The sequence below is a fragment of the Parus major genome, chromosome 1A (genome assembly GCF_001522545.3).
Source record: "Parus major isolate Abel chromosome 1A, Parus_major1.1, whole genome shotgun sequence".
Lineage (NCBI taxonomy): Eukaryota > Metazoa > Chordata > Aves > Passeriformes > Paridae > Parus > Parus major.
Window position 1 is genome coordinate 64,429,182 of NC_031773.1, and position 20,979 is coordinate 64,450,160.

At 40.4% G+C, this 20,979-nt stretch overlaps 1 protein-coding gene across 2 annotated transcripts in view; it reads left to right on the forward strand.

Moving 5' to 3' along the window:
• Positions 1 to 16,118, forward strand: part of WNT7B (Wnt family member 7B) — a 96,172-nt gene extending 80,054 nt beyond the window's left edge. For both annotated transcript variants that reach the window (XM_015627593.3, XM_015627592.3), the window contains exons 3-4: positions 427 to 698; positions 12,767 to 16,118. In XM_015627593.3, coding sequence (XP_015483079.1) covers positions 427 to 698; positions 12,767 to 13,246 — 752 coding nt within the window. In that variant the 3' untranslated portion in view covers positions 13,247 to 16,118. The remainder of the gene's footprint in view (positions 1 to 426; positions 699 to 12,766) is intronic.
• Positions 16,119 to 20,979: the final 4,861 nt, after the last annotated feature.

The following is a 20,979-nucleotide window of genomic DNA, read 5'->3' on the forward strand; positions in this document are numbered from 1 at the left end:
TTTTGGGTTGTTTTTGTCTGAACAATTATCTTTTCCCATGCAATGCCAATGCTTAGAGGTAGCTATTAACTCACTTTTTATTCATCTGAAACAGATAAAGTTCAGCTTGCAAACCTGACTAGACAGTGTGAAAACAAATCTTGTGGCCTCACCTCACCACTGTCCAGATTCATTGCCAAATTCCCCTGTGGTGAAGGGGTTTAAGTGGACTATCACAGGGCTGCATACCTGGGGTAATTTGCCCTAGCAGAGCCAAGAATTTGAAATACGTGTGGAATTGTGTAAGATGAGAAATCCACACTGAGGAGTACCAGGCCCTCCTCACTTTGCTGCCTGACCCCCTTGCTGTAGATAATGTGTGTACTTTCTTTAGTGAGTACGTTCTGCCTTTCTGCCAACCCATCAGCTTTTGGCTTCTCTCCACAGGAAGCAGGGAAGCCGCGTTCACCTATGCCATTACTGCTGCCGGGGTTGCACACGCTGTCACGGCCGCCTGCAGCCAGGGCAACCTCAGCAATTGTGGCTGTGACCGAGAGAAACAGGGCTACTACAACGAGGAGGAGGGCTGGAAGTGGGGAGGATGCTCTGCGGATATCAGATACGGCATTGAGTTCTCCCGGAGGTTTGTTGATGCCCGAGAAATCAAAAAGAATGCACGGAGGCTGATGAACTTGCACAACAATGAGGCTGGAAGAAAGGTATTCCAGAAAGGACAAGGGATGGGGACGTGTGTGCTGGAGGATGGGGGGAGGCTGGCTTGGTGGCAGGAGATTCCCTGAGAACTTACCCCTCTCTCTGATGTTATCCTGCACCCACATCCACTCACCAGATGGTCACCCATCACTTTTATTTTTTTATTATTTTTTTATTCAGAGCTAGCCATGTATTATAGGTACTCCTGCAAAAATTTCTGCTTCCTAAACCTTCTTTCCAGCCCCTCCCGATAACGGGGAGGACCTGGCTGGATCTGTCTGGCATAAGGATAAATCACTGCTTTTCATCCAATTTGCAAAAACTTAGCAAGGGGTGTCAGGGCTTGTGATGGGACAGAACTGAGTTGTCTGCATTGCTCAGCTTCCACAGCACTTCCAGATATTTATTCCAGCAAAATCCCAATCACTTATTTGACCCCAGCTCTAATGAAATACACATAGTAGTATACACATAGTAATATACAATGCACTTCTTAGCAGATGCTCAACTGTCTCTTTCTAACTAAAAGCTAAAAAGAGCTGCATAAGAAGAAACAGTTTCATGTCTACAGCCATGACTGAATTGCTTGTCATGGAAACAATAAACATCATGCAGCTACGCTGATTTATGTTCACCAACAATCCTCATAGCTCTCAAAGCTTGTCCTTTAAAAAGTGCAATAAATCTTTCTGCATCAAATATACCTACATCAGGAGAGATTATAGCCTTCAAAGTGTTTTCCCCCAGGAAAAGCCCTCCACTCCAGTGTTGCAGAAAAAAATCAATATACCAACATAGAAATCCAATAAAATCCTCCTCCTCTAGTCCCCAAAGTAAGACTGAATTTTCCTCTAAAACCATGTGTGTTTTCAGTCCTGCACTGAACACTGGGCAGAGAGAGTGAATTGGTGGTGACAGAAACAGTGCAGTTATCTTACTGGATCTTATTAGCACAGCTGCATTGGTCGTGCACTGATACGGAAGGTTCTGTGTGGGCAGGAGCTCACTGGGATGGAAACCCTACATAAATTCAGTGTGGTGAGAGAGGCATAATCTCAAGTGTACAGACAAGATCACTACTTTAGTGACAGTTCACACTGAGGTCTCCAGGTGTGCAGGAGAAAGCTGACTGAATAGCCAAACAGAAAAACAGCCTTGAGGGGCACAGTCTTTTCCCCTAAATCTTGCTGCCACAGGTATAAAAAAAACTTCATTTGGCAGGTGACCATCACATTAGAAGACCAGCTCCAGGTCTGATCACTTCACTTAGGCTGGGAATTTCAGCTCAGCATCATGAATTGTGTTTGGAGGCAAAAGAAGATGGAAGTCAACTCTTAAACTTGCCAGGGAGAGTTTATTACTGCTAGATCCATTTTCATCCCTGCTTAGACTGGCATCATCTGTGGTGTGTGCTGTGCCATCCCTGTGGAGATCCTGATGCAGGTCCTGCTTGGAGCATAAAAGTGTAGATGTGAAAGAGGGACAAAACAGCAAAAGCAGATATGGAGATGGAAAACAGTGAAGTCCCAAGGACAGAAAGAGCTCATTATATGAAGCAGGCACTGATCATGGGTCCCCCAATTCTAAATACAGCCCAGTAACCACTAGACCACATTGCTGATTCTTATTAAGCACATTATATTTTACTTTTCATCAAAATTTCATAAGCAGAGGGACATAAGCAGACCAAAGAAGTGCATGTTTTTACCGATACTTCTGGTAACAGCATTCGTGCAAATAATTTTGTTTAACAATTCAAAAATTATTTTTTGCAAATTTTTGCAAGTGTTCCTGCAAAAAGCGAATTATAATCCTTTCATATGTTAAGAAAGGAATAGAACGGCTTGCAATACTGACAATATATTTTTTCCCATTTTCAAAAATATAAATAATATTTTGGAATTTATTAAATTTTTTGTTGCCAATTTTTCAGTAGTTATTTATACCCATAGTTATTCATTAATTCATTATATTGCTTTCAAAAGCTAAGAATGACTGGAAGGATTTGGTGTAGTTTTTTGTTTTTAAGTGCAATCCATCAAATCCAGAGGAATGTGCTAATATGAAAGATGGTTTTGATGTCATGTTTAGAAATAATGTCGGTCTTATGATATATATTCCCATTAATTGAATATTCAGAGTTGTACAGAAAATAATATTTAGTGATTTAGTTTATTCTGAAATAATTTGCTATTTGCATAAATTAGACATTTTGAATTCAAAACTGACTGAGACTTAAGGTTAGCACAAAACTCTGGAACCTAGGATATGCTTTCTGTATTTCTGGGTTGGATCCTTACAAAAGCAGTTACAGAGTTTTCTGCAATTTCAGTGTGAAATCTGAAGTTCCTTCTGAGAATCCAGGCAATCTTGAAATCTGACCCACATTCACCTGAAATCTGGAAGTTTTGGGGGTCTGTGGTAAACCTGGACTGGACTGTGAGCCTGACACAAAATCTGACACCAGGAGAATTTCCTTGTGCCTGGGTATCTGCCGTATCTGATATTGTGCATTTTTACATACTCCACATGGTCCTTATTCACACTCCAGTCAGAAATCACCAAATCACAGAAGCAATCACAGAAACACAGAATGGGTAAGGGTCTAACCCCTCTGCTGAATCAGGATCCCCTGGACCAGGTTACTCAGGATTGTGTCCAGATGGGTTTTGAGTATGTCAGAAGAAGGAGACTCTTCACCCTCTCTGGACAATTTGTTCAGGGCTCGGTCACTGCCCAGGGAAGAAGTTCAGCCTCATGTCCAGGTGGAACCTCCTGGGTATCAGTCTCTGCCCATTCCTCTGGTGCCATTGCTGGGCCCCCCAGACCAGAGCCTGATCCCTGCTCTGAGCCCTCCCTGCTCACGGGGACACCCAGGGCTGAGGGTCCCTCTCAGCTGGGGCTCCTCTCGAGGCTGGACAGTCCCAGCTGCTGGAGCTCCCTTGCTCCACACAGGATATTCAACTCCATGATCCTGTGGTCGCTACACTCGTGGCTGCACCCAAACTTCCCATCCCCAAAAGGACTTTCATTGTTTGTTAGAGTAAGGTCCAGCAGTGCACCTTCCTTACTGGCTCCTCCGTTTGTCTGGGTACAACACTAAACCTGTATCTTTCTCCTTTTCCCTTCCAAAACTCTCACAACACAACTCAGAAATGATCGTAGTGCTCTAAGGAAATCTGTCAGTGACATCCTGCTGATCTGTATGTGGCTTGTATTAACATTTGGAGCCAAGCTTCTGGTTCCTGACTGGTATTATAAAGAACCAAAATATGGATATTTTATCTGTGTAATGAATAGGAATGAAAGATAAGAAGGAAAACACAGGCAACTCAGTTTATTTTTTAATTCCTTGCTTTAGAAGTTCTCAAATATTTTCAAATTAGGTATTTTCAACCTTAGAGTGGTAATGGCCAGTAAAGACAGTAAAGGAAGTATATACTTTTGTAGCTTCCTAGAGAGATTTCACAACACTTTCACAACTTAAAAACCTTGCATTCACATCAGTAATGGTAAGGATTGCAGTTCTTTTTTAGTCATACCAAACTGGCTTTTTGAGTTAGCTAAGAACAGCTTTTAGCCAACAAATGTGCTACCTTCCTTTTAGGGTTCTTTTTGAATCATAGAGCCTTCTAAGACAGAAACATGAGGAAAAAGGGACATGAAGAACTCCCAACCCCACATACAGTTGTTCCCAACTTGCTCTGAAGTCAGTGGCAGGCCCTTGATGGCCTCACTAGACCTCTACCAGCTGGCCAGAGGTTCCTTGCTAGGATCATTAGTCAAGACTCTGGCCACCAGTTTTGCCTCCTCAGCAATTATTTTAATGTTCTCTTATACCACCACAAGGACTTTCTCATGTGCTGCCAGAAATCTTGCCCATTCTCAGTCTCTCCCAGCGCTTGTGCCACACATGCCTGGGTGTCAGAGGAGTTTATAAGTACCCCAGCAGTATTGCTCCAATATTTTGCCTTCATTGGGGTGCTCTCAAAAGATGGACTGCTGCTATTCCACTGTTGCTAACAACAGAGCCCAGAGGAATTTCCCTTTGTGGAACAAGCAGCATGCTGTAAAAATAATTGCACAAATTTTGCAAACAGATGAGGGGAAAAACAGTCTTGGAGGGTCTTTTACTGGAGTTTAGGGCTGAGATATTCAATACAACCCTCTAATAAATCATCTCCTTGGAAAAAAAATTACATTTAGGCTTCTCAAGGAATATCTGATGACTGTGGAGCGGGTGTATCCCCTAATTGCCCCGCATTGCATCCTGTACGGCTCTGCATTGAACTTCTAAGAATTGTTTCAGCTAATGCCAGGTTTGCAAAATTTCTGATAAATTTGCAATAAACAGCACCAGTGACAAAATCATAATCTTGCCATTGATGTAATTTGGAATAAATAAGTGCTCAGGGATTCCTGGTGACACAAGACTCTCCTGATGATTTATGCTTGGTGGCAAAGAGGCACCTCAGGGTGTGGAAGAGCAGAGGAACAAACTTCCCCGTCAGTTTCCAAACATCCACTATGATTTGGGATGGAAAGTACCAGTGTGGTAAATGAAGACAAGCCCCCAAAGGAGGACTAGTATAAGTCTAACACAAATGTTACTGAAAGAACATTTTGTTGCAAGTCTGAAAGATTATAGACAGATCTGTGGGCAAAACTTTGACAAAGTAATGAAAAATTAAATACCAACAAACCAAGTCAGCTTTGATGGTGTTTTATGAGACAGCTTTCTACCATCTATTTTTAGAAATAAGTATCTTTATTCTAGGATAAATGAGCTTAGAGTAACATCTGGGAACACACATCATTAAGCTTAACTTTTTGTTGAAATCTTCAAAACAATGACCATCTCTCATGGGGAATCTCATTTATAAAAATGGAGGTTTCTGTTTGTTTTTATGGGTTGAGTTAAAAGAACAAACTGACAAAGTGGTAGCAGATTGCAGCTTTTACTAAAAAGTAGAAATGTTTCTAACAGTTTATCAATCAATTAGGCTCTTACAATAGACTTACTGTGGTTATGTGTAGAAAAAACTGGCCCTTCCAGAAATAAACCCATCACACTGACTGCCAGCAGCTCAGCCTGACACCATCCCAGTATTTACTCCTTTGAAACAGCAATGGGTTTTTCCTGGTTTTTTTTTTGGAATGCCTGGATGACAACAGCTTATTTTATATATGAAACAATGAATGTGGGGAAACAACAAATAATTCAAGCTCTCTTCAGAAGAGATTTTTAAATTACTTGGGACAACATTTCCATTTAAGGCTTTTTGTCATAGTTTCTGGTGGAATAGGCCTGTGGTACTGGGAAGGGTTTTTTTTTGCTCACTTGCTTTGTCTTAGAACAGCTAATGAGGTGATATGTTGATTACCATTCATTACATATATACACATATAAAGATATAAAAATTCTATTCTATTCTATTCTATTCTATTCTATTCTATTCTATTCTATTCTATTCTATTCTATTCTATTCTATTCTATTCTATTCTATTCTATNCTATTCTATTCTATTCTATTCTATTCTATTCTATTCTATTCTATTCTATTCTATTCTATTCTATTCTATTCTATTCTATTCTATTCTATTCTAAATACATACACAGACAAATATATGTAGTGTGTGTGTACATAACTATGGATATTTATACATATTTCTGTGTATTTTCTATGCATATATTAAGACAGTGTTAGCTCCCTTCATCTTCACCTTCATTAATTATAATGAAGCATTATAATTAAAAAGATCATTCCTGCAAGATGCACAGGCCTAGTATGCTACAGACTGCCCACACTGGGCAGGATGTAAAGATAAGAAGGAATGCCCAGAAAAAGACTCTGAATTAAATGTTCTGAAGTCACAGTGGAGGCTGAATCGCAGTTTTGAACGTGAAAGATGACTTATTTTATGCTCTTGTAAGCCTAAAATATTATTTTAAATGTAACTTTGTTTCCTAAGTCATTTCAGGGATGTAAAGAATGCTACTATCCAGGTTCTACTGCCTTGAGTCCATCATTTGCTGAAAGTTTCTTTCTCTAAAAGTGACAAATTATTTCACTTCCCATCCCTTGTGAGACCACTCATGAAAGAAAAGCTTTCTATAGTTGAGCTTCATGCCATTCTTTTCATCTTCCCACTTAAAGTGATTTGCAGACAGTTACGTAAATCCTATTTCAAAAATTTTGGTGCTACAGCTTGGGTGGGTTAGATGGATAACTAAGAGCTTTTCCATATGTTCTGAATATGCAAGCTTTGGCTCAAAATCTCATGAGGATAGATCTCCTGCTTCCAGTTGGGTTGGATTTGTTAGCTTATTTTTTTCTTCCAGAAACACACCCTTAACACAGACTGCCAGCAGCTACATCTGGTACTACCCTACTTTTTGTACAATTTGCTTTAAAATTAGAGGGGGGAACAGCCAAATATTTTAGGACTTGTTAAACAGTTTTATTCAAGAAATGTGCATGCCCATGCATACCGTGTAATGCATGCAAGGCATGTACCAAACATTTAGTGAAATATCACTGCACAACCTCAAACCTGACACATCTCTTCTGCCTGTCAGAATAAAACTACCAGTGAAATATCTTTAACTGTTTCAGGTGATATTTTACCTGTAAGGTTTACAACAAATTCCATAGAAAAGAGAGTGGAACACAGCAAGCACACTTGCTTTGGGGATGATTGTGTGGATGCTTCTGAGGGAATCTGCTTTGCAACATTTCACCATGAAATGTTCAATATTCATAATATTCAGAGCCTTTTAACCAATTGCAGCAGTTTATTGCTCAAACAGGTATTTGCTCTTCTCCTAGAAAGTAAAGATGAATCACTGATGGATCAGGCTATTGTTCATCCTGATAGCAGTAGGGACATCCATCTACTGGGCAGCAGGTCCCTAAATACTGGGTTAATTTTCCTGGTAGCCGCCAAGAGGAGAACTTGTGTAGGGTGCAGTGGGCCTTCCTCAGCTTCTTCAATGCATTAAGTGGGGATGCTATGGAAGAGGCTGTGTTACCTAGGGAAGCAAGTGGAGGACAGGAGAAGGTGATTTGATACCTCCTGGCCCCCCAACAGTCCCCACCCCTGCTCAGCTCTGGCCAGTGGCAAGGAAAAATCCAGCTCATGCTGCTGTCTGGACTCTGACCTGCTGCAAAGCAGGGGCTCCCTGCTCCCACTAAACTAAACAATAAGAAAAACAGGGATGTGACAAGAGGTGTAAACACAGTAACTCTGTTTCTCATCCCACAGAATATAAATACTGTTAAGATGCTTGATTGAACAGCTTCACAGAGGAGCAGAAAGAAAACCATGCAGCTGAAGTACCCTTATTCTTCTCCTGCTGGCTCCATGCTCCCTCTTCACAGGGCTGGGCACAGCCCAAGGAGACACACCATAAACTGCTCTCTTTTGGGCCCTGTGATCTGCTATTTACAAAGAATAATTTCAGGACAGAAGAGCAGCATTACACCCTATCAGTCTTAGTTACACTCCTGCTTATCCACGATAAAAAACCAAACCCAAACAAACTGATCTTGGATTCCCAGATGGGTCCAGGAGATCAGAATTTTGTCAGCAGTGGTGGGCCCCAGGCTGCACTGAGACTTGGGTTAGCCAGTGTCCACACATCATCAGCAAGGCATCAGCTCTCGTGGCTGCAGCTGTGTGAGCATCAAAGAAGTGATGACATCTTGTGACCAGAATCCATCTCTTTTGGTAGTTATTACCCAAAACAAATGTTGATCACTTGCATATTTGATGAGGCAAAACTCTTCTAGTCTTTTATTTCTTTTTGATATTTCAGTCAAAATTTTATATGGATTTTGTTACATTCAACACTTGTTACAACAATGTGCATTTCCATTAAGGAACAAAAAAACCAACAGGGCTAAGCCAAAACCCACACGCATGCAACATGTAACCTGTTTTTACATACTTTATCCAATTAGGATTTTTACTATGTACAAAAACTGTGTCTGATGTTATGCAGTTGGGTCTAGATATGGAACTTTTAAAAATGAATTTGTTTTCACACATATCATTTTGTTTTATTTTGGTCTTTGCAAGTCTTTTTCTACTTAACTGGCAGCAGACAGCCCTCAGAAAGCATTTTAAATGCATGATTTATAGAGGTATAAAAAGATGTGGGATTAAGAAAGCTTTAATGTTATATTTCACAATTCATTTAACAAAGTAGCAGTACTTAGAAAATTTCACTTGGCAAGCCCATACTGGGGTGGGAGTGAGCCTGTATGTGGAAGAGGGACCTGAGGAATGTTCCTATGATTAATCTGAGGCAGCACAGCCCAGCTATGGGAGTTTGCTCTTGGAGGTAGATCTTGCTGTAAACCATTCAAGATTAGATACCAGGCACTGACATATGACAAATGAAACTGCTGAGAGAGTGGCTCATATGAGCTAATGATTTTCAATCTTTAATTAAGCACCTAGCTTGGCACAGTGTCTTAGATTTGAGTAAATAAGTACCTTTGAGGTTCAGGGTCAGAGCTTTGATGGGAATTTTGCCGTGGAAAACTGAGCTGGAGAGACTTTTAGGAAGCAAAATGTTGGCTGCTCTTCATTCAGAGCACTGAGCAAACAAGGCCAGATCTTTTCCAGGTCCCATGGCACCTCCCTGGCAAGTGGGAAGCTGCTCAATATACCACGCAGAGAGACATTCCTCAGGAGGGCCAGAGCATGCTGGACCATCAGCAAGGAAGGGCACATCTGGGTGGAAAGAGGGGGAAAAAAATGTTGCTTAGAATCTGCTTAGTTTGGGCCTTGTTTTCCCTGACCTCCAAGTTTTTGGGCACAATTTTATACCCACAGCTGACTGTGGGCACACAAATTATAGCATTCAGGAATTTAACTACCTGATGATTGGGCCTCTTCTCAGTGTTGTAACCCCAAGCATTCCACATTCATGAGAGAAGCCTCCAAAAAAATTAAAAAAACCTGTAAGATTGGCTTCAGGAGCATGAATTAATACTTTTTGAAACTACTGCTTTTTTTGAGCCTGCATGGCTTGCATTTGCAAGTCCTCCCACCATCAAAAATAGTGGGAATCAGTGAAATCAGGTTTCTGGTCACCAAAATGAATCACAAAACTGGACCTTCAGAAATACAACAGCAAAAGAAAAAAAAAAAATCAAGACAGGATAAAGTTGCTGGAGGTTGTAATATAGAGGTTGGCAGGCAGTGTCGTTAAATAATATATATATAATGTATGTAATAATGTATATAGAATTCAGCACCTCAACCAAATACACACAGACAAACAATTATTATATAGATAGACAGGCATCCATATATAAATATTAATTTCCAAAGATGTCACCCAAGACTATGAAATGGGTGACATCTGTTTTTCAGGAGCGATGACACTTTCCAGTCTACCAGGGAAGCACATCAGAGGCTCCTCAGGACAGTACCCACAGTGTTGAGCCCACAGAAGAATAACGAGCTTTATGACCTTCACCTCTTTGCTCTCTCTTAGCAAGTTACTGTCTTGGCCTTTTCAACCAAAACGCAGACACCAGAAACACAAGTAAAGCATGACAAAATATGTACACTTCACAGGATTTACTGCTCAGGGAGGAGTATGACTCAGGGGTGACAGATCCCATTGGCAACACTTTCCTGGAAATCCTTGGATCCTAGTGCTCTATGGTGGAGGTGTTGCCTCCATCCACCTCTTCTCGTGGATTTTGCTGCAGTGCCTACAGCTGCATCTGCATATTGAGAAAGCTGTAGGAATGGGTTAGTTTCAACAAAACCAAGCATTTTTCAGCAAGCACAGCTTCTAAGCATGTTTATATATATATCAACAAATATATCTAAATATCAATAGATTATTTGAATCCAGATTTGTGGAACAGGAGTGAAATCTTATTTGGAGGTATTTGGAAAAATACCTTCTCCATAGGTCAGAAATGGATACAGAGGAGACCCTGGAGACCCCTAAAAGACCCCAGAGTATGTCACAGTGCATCCATCACCTCACTACCATTGAAATGCTGCTGCTGCAGCAGAAGGTGGCAAGTTTTCTATCAGTGTGGAAGACAGGAAGGTGATACAGTGCATTCCAGTGTCCATAAAAACCTAGCTCATCACAGCATTGCTGATTTTCTTCTTTTAGAGCAGTTGCAACTATAGAAATTACTTGCCCAGCTCAGTAAACCTTGCTGGGAAGCACCTTTTCTGCCTCTGATCAGATAACTTGACCTTGACCCTGGTAAAGCCTGTGGTTCCAGAAGGTCTAAGGTACGAGCTACTGAGGTCAGATCTCAGCAGGGGCTGCAGTTCCTCCTGAGGGGCACTGGAGGGGAAGCTCCAATCTCTGCTCCCAGTGGCCAGGGACAGGATCCGAGGGAACAGCTGGAGTTGTCAGGGAAGGTTTAAGTTAGGTATCAGGAAAAGGTTCTTTCTCTAGAGGATGGTCAGGCACTGGGCAAAGGTCATGGCCCCAAGGCTGCCAGAGCTCCAGAAGCATTTGGACAATTCTCTCAGGGTTGCATAGGGTAGGATTTTGGAGCTGTCCTGAGCTGGACTCTAAGGGTCCCTTCCAACTCAGGGTATTTTATGATTCTTGCATAGGTTGCTCAGCTATCTTATACTTGTTACCGTATATTGTTAAGGGAGAATCAACTCCAAATATTCTCTTTAATATTGAAACCCCAGAAATTTGGGAAAAAACAAACCATACAATTTAAGTGAAACACAAACAACTCAGGAGGGTGCCCTCTATTTGCTGGGATAACCAGATCTGTACAGCTTTTATTTTAAGGCCAGTTTCTGAAGCCGTAAGCATTTTTTACTCCCTCCTACTTCATTATGCCATTGTACTCAGATTTCGGCCCTTTTATCCTTTGCCCGTTTCAGTCATGTTCTGGGATCTGCAGCGAAACCACTACAGGAGATGGTCTGCAGCATCAGTAATGCTTTCAGACAAGCTCGGTAGCTCATATTTCTTTGTTAGCATCCCATTGCAAAGGGGAAAGATCAGCTCGCTTTGTTCTTAGGCCTTGATTTTCATAAGCTAATGATGACTGTGGGTGTAATTATGGTCAGGCTTAAGTGGTAGCGCAAGGGCAGAAAAACAGAGAGGCACTTCCGTGGGGCTGGCTTCCCTCTGCTGCACACGAAGAGGGAAGACATCACTTGCCTTCCCCCCGGGCACAACCTGGCCTGGGGAAGGAGGGATGTGCCAGTCGTGGCACGGCTTGGCTGCAGCAGAAACGGCAGGAGGACAGTGGAGCATGAGCCTGAGCACCCACCAGTTTGTGTCCCTTCTGACTGTGAATTAAACCCCTCTGGCTGAACCTCCTCTACAACAGCAGTACATTTCCTGCTCACTGTTGAGTGGAATTATTTTCCCTCTAATGTTGTATTATCGTTGTCCTGGTGGAAAAAAAATGTATTTGTGGCTGATTATTCACTTAACTATTTAAATGCTGTAATGAGTGCTGCTTTTAAAGGGGATAGGACATTCTGTGGGTGGAATAGTCCATATGTTTACCAGGTATATAGGCAAAATCTTTAATTATGAAGTAAATACGGAATCATAAAATGGTTTGGGTTGGAAGTGACCTTAGAGATCATCTAATTCCAGCTCCCAGCATGTAGGCTTATTCAGTCACTCAGTATATATGTTCTTTTAAAACATTCTTTAATCATTACTTAAAGCAATTAAATATTTTGAATCTTAAGCCTCTTAACCCCCAACCCCTTTTTTTTTTCTGTTTTCAAAATGAAAATTATTTGAACCTGTGGCTCTAAAGAAATGTCTTCTAAAATGTAAGTAAATATTCTCTGATATTTGAAAAAAGAATGGAAATGTTTTCCCAAAAAATGACAAAACACTGTATTTCCAACCATGTGCAACTTGAAATAAAATGTTCTGAGCATTCTGCTGGGAGGTGAGAAGATTTATGAAAATGCATTTGAAAAATTTCAACCAGCAGTAATGAATATTCATATGAACTGAACAGACTGAGGTTTAGGCAGGCTTGCAATATTGTTTTCCTGCAGTAACAATATGCAAATGTCTGTACACATAGGTTCTCGAAGAGAGAATGAAACTGGAGTGCAAGTGTCATGGAGTTTCAGGTTCCTGTACAACTAAGACCTGCTGGACCACACTTCCTAAATTCAGAGAGATTGGATATATTTTGAAAGAGAAATACAATGCCGCAGTGCAAGTGGAGGTGGTACGAGCCAGTAGACTGAGACAGCCAACCTTCCTGAAGATCAAGCAGCTTAAGAGCTACCAGAAACCCATGGAAACGGATTTAGTGTATATCGAAAAGTCACCCAACTACTGTGAGGAAGATGCTTCCACAGGGAGCATCGGTACCCAGGGACGACTCTGCAACCGCACCTCTCCCAACGCGGACGGGTGTGACATGATGTGCTGCGGGAGAGGCTACAACACACACCAGTACACCAAGGTATGGCAATGCAATTGCAAATTCCACTGGTGCTGCTTTGTGAAGTGCAACACGTGTAGTGAGCGGACAGAGGTGTTCACCTGCAAATAACAGCGTCACATGAGAACAAACAGAGCAAACCACCATGACTGAGGAAAGTGGAGTACAACAAACAACGACAGCATCATTTTGCACATCTAATCCTCTTGGGGAAAAGAACCCCAGCCAACACCACAACAACCACTCCTCCATCACTACTTACACTTCTAAGGATGGTGCATTTTGGCTGGCTGGCTGTTGTAACTGCTTTGGAAACAAGGGCAACAAGATTAAGGTGATGTTGACAACCACATGAAACTTTCTCTCTGTCTCTCTTTTTTTAAAGAAACAAACTACAATCTGGGTGTAGTAGAGTTCTTTTAGTATTTTAAATTATACATATCAGAGAAGCTGATTGCATTGCAGCTCCCATGACATTTAAAAGAAAAAGACACTTTCTCCTATTTTACAGCAACAAAACTGTCTAGCCCTGTGCAAACGAAGACTTTTTTTAAGGAAATGAAATCGTCACTGACTAGAACACCGCATTCTCACTGCAAAAACCAAAATTTCTAAGAAAGCAGGTAGAGAGAAAACAACTGTTAGGGAGCAGAATCTATGGCAGAAATACTCCACTGTCAGTTTGGAAAAAAAACCCAACAAACAGTCACAAAATTACATCAGCTGCCAGTGACACTGGAAGTCTTTGAATGAACATTAAAAATAATTATTTATGTTTTTAATAGTATCAAAAAATTCTAAGCACTAACGGGTAGCTATGTCTTAACTCTGTACTAAATGTAAACTTATTGGAACTCTGACTTAATGACTTTTGTATTTGGTTCTCCCTAAGTTCTTCAATGCTACTGATCTGTTGTCACTCCACTATTAGAGAGTTCAATGACTGTAGGCTTTAAGCAATTGTCAGAACTGAGCGAAAGCATCACATGAAACTTTGGTTACCAATGTTTGATATAGACATTTCCCACTTGCCTCCTGAATAAGAATGACTTTTTTTAGACTCAGGCCTGAGGTGTGGAGCACCTGCTCACAGCTCCTCGCAGGGAGTTTTAGGATACAGAGACATACTTAAACAAATATCAAAGGTTATGCTTTGACATTGAATGCACTGGCAGGATCTTCCAGGCATTGTGTTTTCCCTTTAATGGTTAAAAGTTAATATTTCCAAGACTTTTAAAAAACTTATGCTCAGTATGCACTCAGAAGTCAGTAAAAGTGGCAGCTGAGCTCTAGGTTGCTGCAACCTCTGAGCTGTCATGGCTCCACGAGCATAAGAAAGACAAAATTTGGGTTAGTCTGTGTCATCATTATTTTAAGGCTGGCAATAATGTACCCCCTGGTAAGCACATGAATGTTAAAAGAAAGAAGCTCACTTCTTAATAGCACTCAATCCTAATTCCCACACCTTTTCCCTATGAGAGATTTTAAAAACAGCCTCAGATATTTTACTGCTGTAAAATCTAGTGTTTTAACCCCAAGAGCCCAGATATGCCCACTTAGAACACAGTCCATTTAACCATGTAATTGTTTTCTTGTCCCACGGGTCCCTGCCTGATTTTCTGAAAACTTGAATTAAAAATTTCCTTACATCTGCATATCTGCATTTTTAGCTTTTGTTTTATTTCATTACTTATATTAAGGGGCTGCAGAGCCATGAGCCTTGCCCACCTGACATGGAAGCACTTGTCCACATGGTGCTCTTGGGGCAAGGGGCTGGTGGACCTGGAGCTCCACCATCTCCCGTGCTGGACATGTGAATGAGCCAGAATTACCTCTGTAATCTGTGGACCTGTACTATCAAAAGTAACTAATGATTTGGGGACCTTTATTTGAACGCTTGTGAGGACCTGACTTTCTGACCCCAAGCACTTACCCTCTGAAAATAAGACCCCTTTGATTACTCCCTCACAGAGCAGTGCAAAATTGCTTATTTTTTACGTTGTTGCTGTTGATTTCTAAATACCAGCCTTGGCATGAATGAGTGCAACTACACAGAAGTCAACAGGGGCCCCCAAAATACTAGATTCACTCCATGTAATTGAAAGTCCCTTGGATTCATGGATATTGTTGTTGAATAATAGTGATAATACTGTACTTCCACTACATTCTTGTCAGGAAGCAAATAAAGCTCCCAAACACAGTAATGCACAGTTTTATGGTACTAGATACTGTAAATATATTAGAATAGTATTTGTTAAGTACAATTGAGGAATCCAATTAAGTTATATTATTGTATATCGTTTAAATGTCTATAGAGTATTTTAAATTATTGTGAACTACACTGTGTTTAAAAAAAAAGAAAAAAAAGGAAAAAAGGTTATATATTATAACACTAACCACTCCAAAAAGTGGACCAAGGTGACACTTTCTCTCTTCCACACCCCTATTTGAAATAGCTCTGTGTGCTACTGTAAGACCACTGTAACAGTCCTACGACTGGGTGAGCAGTCTGGAATGTAATGTCTCAGAGCATCCTATAGAAGCTTTGCTCATGTGGAGGTGCAGCATTCAAAAAGGTGATGTATGGCACAAAGCAGGGGCTGGCAGTGGGAATGCTTGGACTTTGAAATTTGTCCCACGGAAAAGTAGTTTTGGTCAGAAAATACTGTTACCACTAATATACCAAAACATTCCCCAAGATCACGACTTTCAATGAAGGGGTCTGTGAATAGAAGTGGGTTACACACAACTTTTATTTTTGAAAATATAGTTTGATGTCAAAGACTTGTGACAATAGAGGCTGGAACACGACCAGCAACATGTGGTTTAACTATACCTTAGCCATGACAAAGCTCAACAAATTTATGTTATTAAAGAACTTAAGAGCAAAGATCAATTTGTTTACTATGCTAATGTTTTATGGCAAACAGAAAACAAGAGACTAAATGTGTTTCCATTAAAACTTAATTTTTTCCCCTTCCAATTCTTATTCCTTTCATTTGTTCTTTGTTTAGGGAAAAAAAAACAACAACAAACCCAAACAAAAAGGTCTTATGAAAAGACCATTTGTGTACAGGCTTCTCCACATGAGAAATGATAGGCAAATTCCAACTGCTAAGCAGTTTTTGTGTTCCAGGATAGATAGTAAAGAACATGTCTGTGTGTGGTATCAGTCTCAAGCCATCTACCTACACCAGTGCTACAGAGAAACCAACATTAGTACAACATACAGCACCAACATTACTGCTACCAGAGACTTAACTGGCTAGAATGAAAAGATAAATTTTTTGGTGGAAGAAAAGTAAAAATTTTGTGATAGAAATTTGGCATCCAACTCAAAAATTGTGCTTGACCATGAACCTCATGTAACAGGTTAGCAAACAGAGGCCAAATAAGAGCCATAGAAGAGAAGGTTAAAGGCCCTGACTTAGACACTTGTACATGCTCCAGCTTATTCAAGCCAGCTATGGGCTCATCTGAAATCCCTACCTGAATTTGACCCTGAAAGGTTTGACAGCATTTACCTTGGCTAGAACAGTTACAACCTCTTTGATATTGAGAATAGTGTCTTCCTTACAAAATCTAAAGAAACTGTACTACTTTTGCTGTATTTACCCCTCAGGGAAGATATCCAGCTATAGATAGAACTATAGTGAAATTCTACATGAACTGAGTCCAAAATAACTTCATTAAATTTAAGTTGGCCTGGGTTTATAGCAGCATAAGTATGCACAGTATTTTACCCACAGATGCCAAAGAAAACACTGCGCCTTCTTTCTAATTACATCATGGGAAACTTGTTAATAGAGCTGCAGGAAGTTTTTATAGCACATGGTAATATTACATTTGTTTCTACGATGACATCTGGAAACTAGATGAAACTTATCAAAAGCTCTGCAAATCTTTTAACAAATCAAAAACATGTTGTAAACAGGTCACCTAAAGTTTTAAACATACTTCCATGGGTTTCTTTCATAGTTGAAGATTAAAACCCCAAAGAGATACTGAAGGTAAGAAATCAAGACCTTCCCTTATAGCAGCTCTCCTGTGCAAATAACTCAGTGTAGCTTTCACTACCGAAGGCAACATTAGCATTCAGCACAAAGTGCTTTCTATAAAGCTAATTTGCATTCATAGCAATTTTCATATCTGGACAGAATGACTGCACATTTCCTTTCCAAACCTTCAGAGCTTTTGTTGCAATGACAGTTCCCATAGCGAAGGCAATATAGTAAATGGTACAGGAAAGACCCAACATTCTTCTCTCTGAGTGATGGCCACAACAAGATGTGGGATATACACAACAAAAACTATGCCTAAGGAAAAAAAAAAAATCAAAGCTGAAAAGGCAGGGGAAGTTGTAAGCAATTTCAGTTTGTGTTACTGATATTGTAAGAAACCTCCTGTGTGCTAAACAAACCGCATCGTAGGCTAAACTTCACCCACAAACTCATTTCCCCTCAAATCCAAAGTCCCTGTCTGCATGTCTACATATTCAGACTTGAACAAGCCTACCCAAAAGTTGGCAAGTATTTCCTTTTTTGTGTTTTATCTGCTATTAGGAAATGGTAGGGGATTGTTTTCTGGCAGGGAACATATATTTGCAAATTTAAAATTTGCATCTCATTTTTTAAATAAAGATTTAGGTCTTCCCCCCCACCCCCCCATTCCTGCAGAACAGATATGTTTGCTTTAAAAGATTTGTTCAATGAAGAACGGCAGTTCACATAATATATGGTAATTGTTTGCAATGTGTTCCATAGAGCACAAAGACAGAGGGAACAGTACTAGTTTATACTCAAAATCTTCAGTCATGCTCTTTTATTAAAAGCAATATAGTAATTATTAGCTGTTTGAAGGCCCCAGTGTGAGTCTATTTTGATCATCCTTTTCAGAAGTTAGTGCCATGAAAGATCAAAAAAATGAAATATTCAAGTTTGCTTTGTTTCCAGGTCCTCTTATTCTTGATGCAAACATATCCTCAGATCAATAAAAAAACCAGCTTAATGAGACTTCAACTTGCATAGGTAATAAAAAACAATTAAGATGTTTGTTCCATAGGCAATCCCAAACAACTGGCAACCACACTAGATACTGGAAATGTTTGCATTGAAAGCCAGCTGTATGATTAGCCTCTGCCTTCGTTTGCACAGCAATTTAGGGAAAACCCTGCATTTTAGATCCCATACAACTAAAAGGAATTCCCAAGGAGATTACAAGATTTTGATCTTATTGTTTAATTCCTGTGGCTGAGAATGAAAAGGAGCATTCCCTCAATCTTGGTAAAGGGAAACCCAAAGGCATTTTGAAGGCTATTCACACCACTCAGCTTAAAAGACTAAAAGATGGGCTAAGGGAAGTGACAGCCTCTCTGGAGTCCCTCTACAATAGGGACTTGCTGCAGGGGGGGGCCTTAGTTCAGCTCTGACAGACCTTCTCCCCCTCATCTGGAGGAAAACTCTAGGAAGACAACACTGGATAATTTATCTGCTGAAATTAAACACCAAAAAATTGTATCACAGGAAAAAATTTCCATTTCCCCTCTATCATTCTTCTTAGTTGCTCTTGGACACCAATTCTGTTTTCCTTAGGTTTTTTTTAAGCGCAAGCTTTATTGTTTTATATGTTGTGGAATAGATATTCTACTACATCAGTGAAATTTTCTTTGTTTTTGCTTTTTGCTGCCACCCTCTCCTCTCTTCCAACCAATCTCCAACCCCTGTTTAAATGCATGGAATATTTCCCTGCAGAAATTATTTCAAAGAGGATTGTTAAAGTCAGACTCCTATCCAGTGATTTGATTGAAGTAGTTTCCTACAAAGCATCTTATGATTTTGAATTCCTTTAAAGATATAAGCAGTCCAGAGGACTCTTATTCAAGGGGTAACCATTTAATAGTGTCATGATACTGCTTGTGGACAATCCTAATGGATGTTCATGGCAATCCTCTCCTGATTCTTTCACCAGAGCGGATCCAGGCCGCACTGAAAGGCTGTCACAGCAACTTCATCCCAATTACCTGCAAGGATTGCACTCTACCATTGCACCCAGCTGAGTTCAGCTTCCAGGTTAGGCTTGTTCAAAGGGCAGTGAAATTTAACAATAATGTATTTTCAATAGTTCTAGACACAACACATAGTTTTCCTCCGTGCTAAGCACCATCTCAGCACTTTGCTTAGGTAAGTGTTACATTCTTTTAAGACATAGAAATATACACATAACAGGAAGTTTAGGATGCAAAAGGTTCTTCCCCCAGAGGGTGTCGGGCACTGAACAGGCTCCCAGCAATGGTCATGGCCTCAAGGCTTCCAGAGCTCCAGGAGCATTTGGACAACGCTCTCAGGGATGCACAGGGTGGGATTGTTGGTGTGTCTGTGCAGGGCCAGGAGTTGGAATCAATGATCCTTTAGGGTTCCCTCTAGCTCAGGATATTCTATGATTCTATGATATTTGAAGGAATTAGCATACCCAGAGAGAGGGAGAAAAGGTAGTCCTCAAATTGCATCTTATATCCCACATAAAAAGCCTAAAATGCATGCACATTATACCTGTATTTCCACGCACACGTACAGATACATGTAAATACATAAAAATACATATGTGTGTGCATAGCTGAAAAATACTCACTGCAGATATTCAGAACAATTTCTGTAAGCTCCTTCCTCAATTTTCCCTTTTCAAGGGGAGTGGATTTTGTGGCCTCCAAATGAAATATAGAGATACAAATTTTCTATATTGTCTTCCATATGTCTGTGTCATCAGCATCCAATAACTTCTGATAAGAAGTTATTATTCTTTTATTTGGAGGTATTTTTGTTTTTATTAGTAGGTCTCAATGGAAACCAGAAGGAGAATTGGATCTAGGTGATGTTTATGTGCGTTTTCTAACCAAAACTGTTCTGTGATTCTATGATTTTGCAGTTTCTGAAAGGGGTATGTATGAAACCTCTCTCCCTCCACCTAGTCAGGAACAGAAGGCAGACTAATTTAGTTTTAAATCCCTTGCCAAAGGCCCCAGCAAAGGCCAAGAGTCAGGGCTGAATTCAGATGTCCTGGTTTTCAGTGCTATTAGCAGCCCTACCTGCTGTGGCTCCTGCAGTGCACAGGAGCGACAGCTGTGGTGAATATATGTTTATTGGCAAGCACCTCACAACCCTTCCTCCTTATCTCTCTCTTTAAAAGATAAGCTACTTAATATTTGCCCCTGGCTGATATCAACAAATGTGTCATGATATGCACTTGATCTGCACCCATGTTAACCTTTTGAGCAGATGCAGGCACTTTCAGTCAGAAAACCATCACTGGTATGCTCTGTTAGTACATTTACAGTAATGAGTCAGATAAATGCTTTCTGTTTTTAAAAGGCCAGAAGCAATGCAGCAGGACAGGTTTGTCCACCTACTGCATTTTGTTCCAGCAATTCTGGCACTGAGCTGCATCTGGGATCAAACAGTCTTAGGAAGCCAACATGCCAAGCTTGAAGAGTAGGGTAACGTAAATATATAATGGCGTGGGAAAAAAATCTTTTGTTTGTTAATATTAGGTGATATAGAATATCTGTTGTTCAGGACAAGGAACCAGAGAGTTGTTGGATTGTGTTCAACAGTGTCCAGTTGTCTTTTTTTCAGTACCTAAATTGTTTTAATCTCTGTGCATGTGCGTACATGCAGAGGGACTTGGGGAAAATTTACTGAGTCAAGGCATTAATAAACTTTACTTTTCATGAAAGAAATAAAAGAAGAAGGGGTTGGGGAGAATCTAAGCAAGAAATACCTGGAGATGGGTCGCAGCACAGCAGCACGGTAAGGAAATACGTGCTTTGGAAATTTCAGCTGACTACCTAA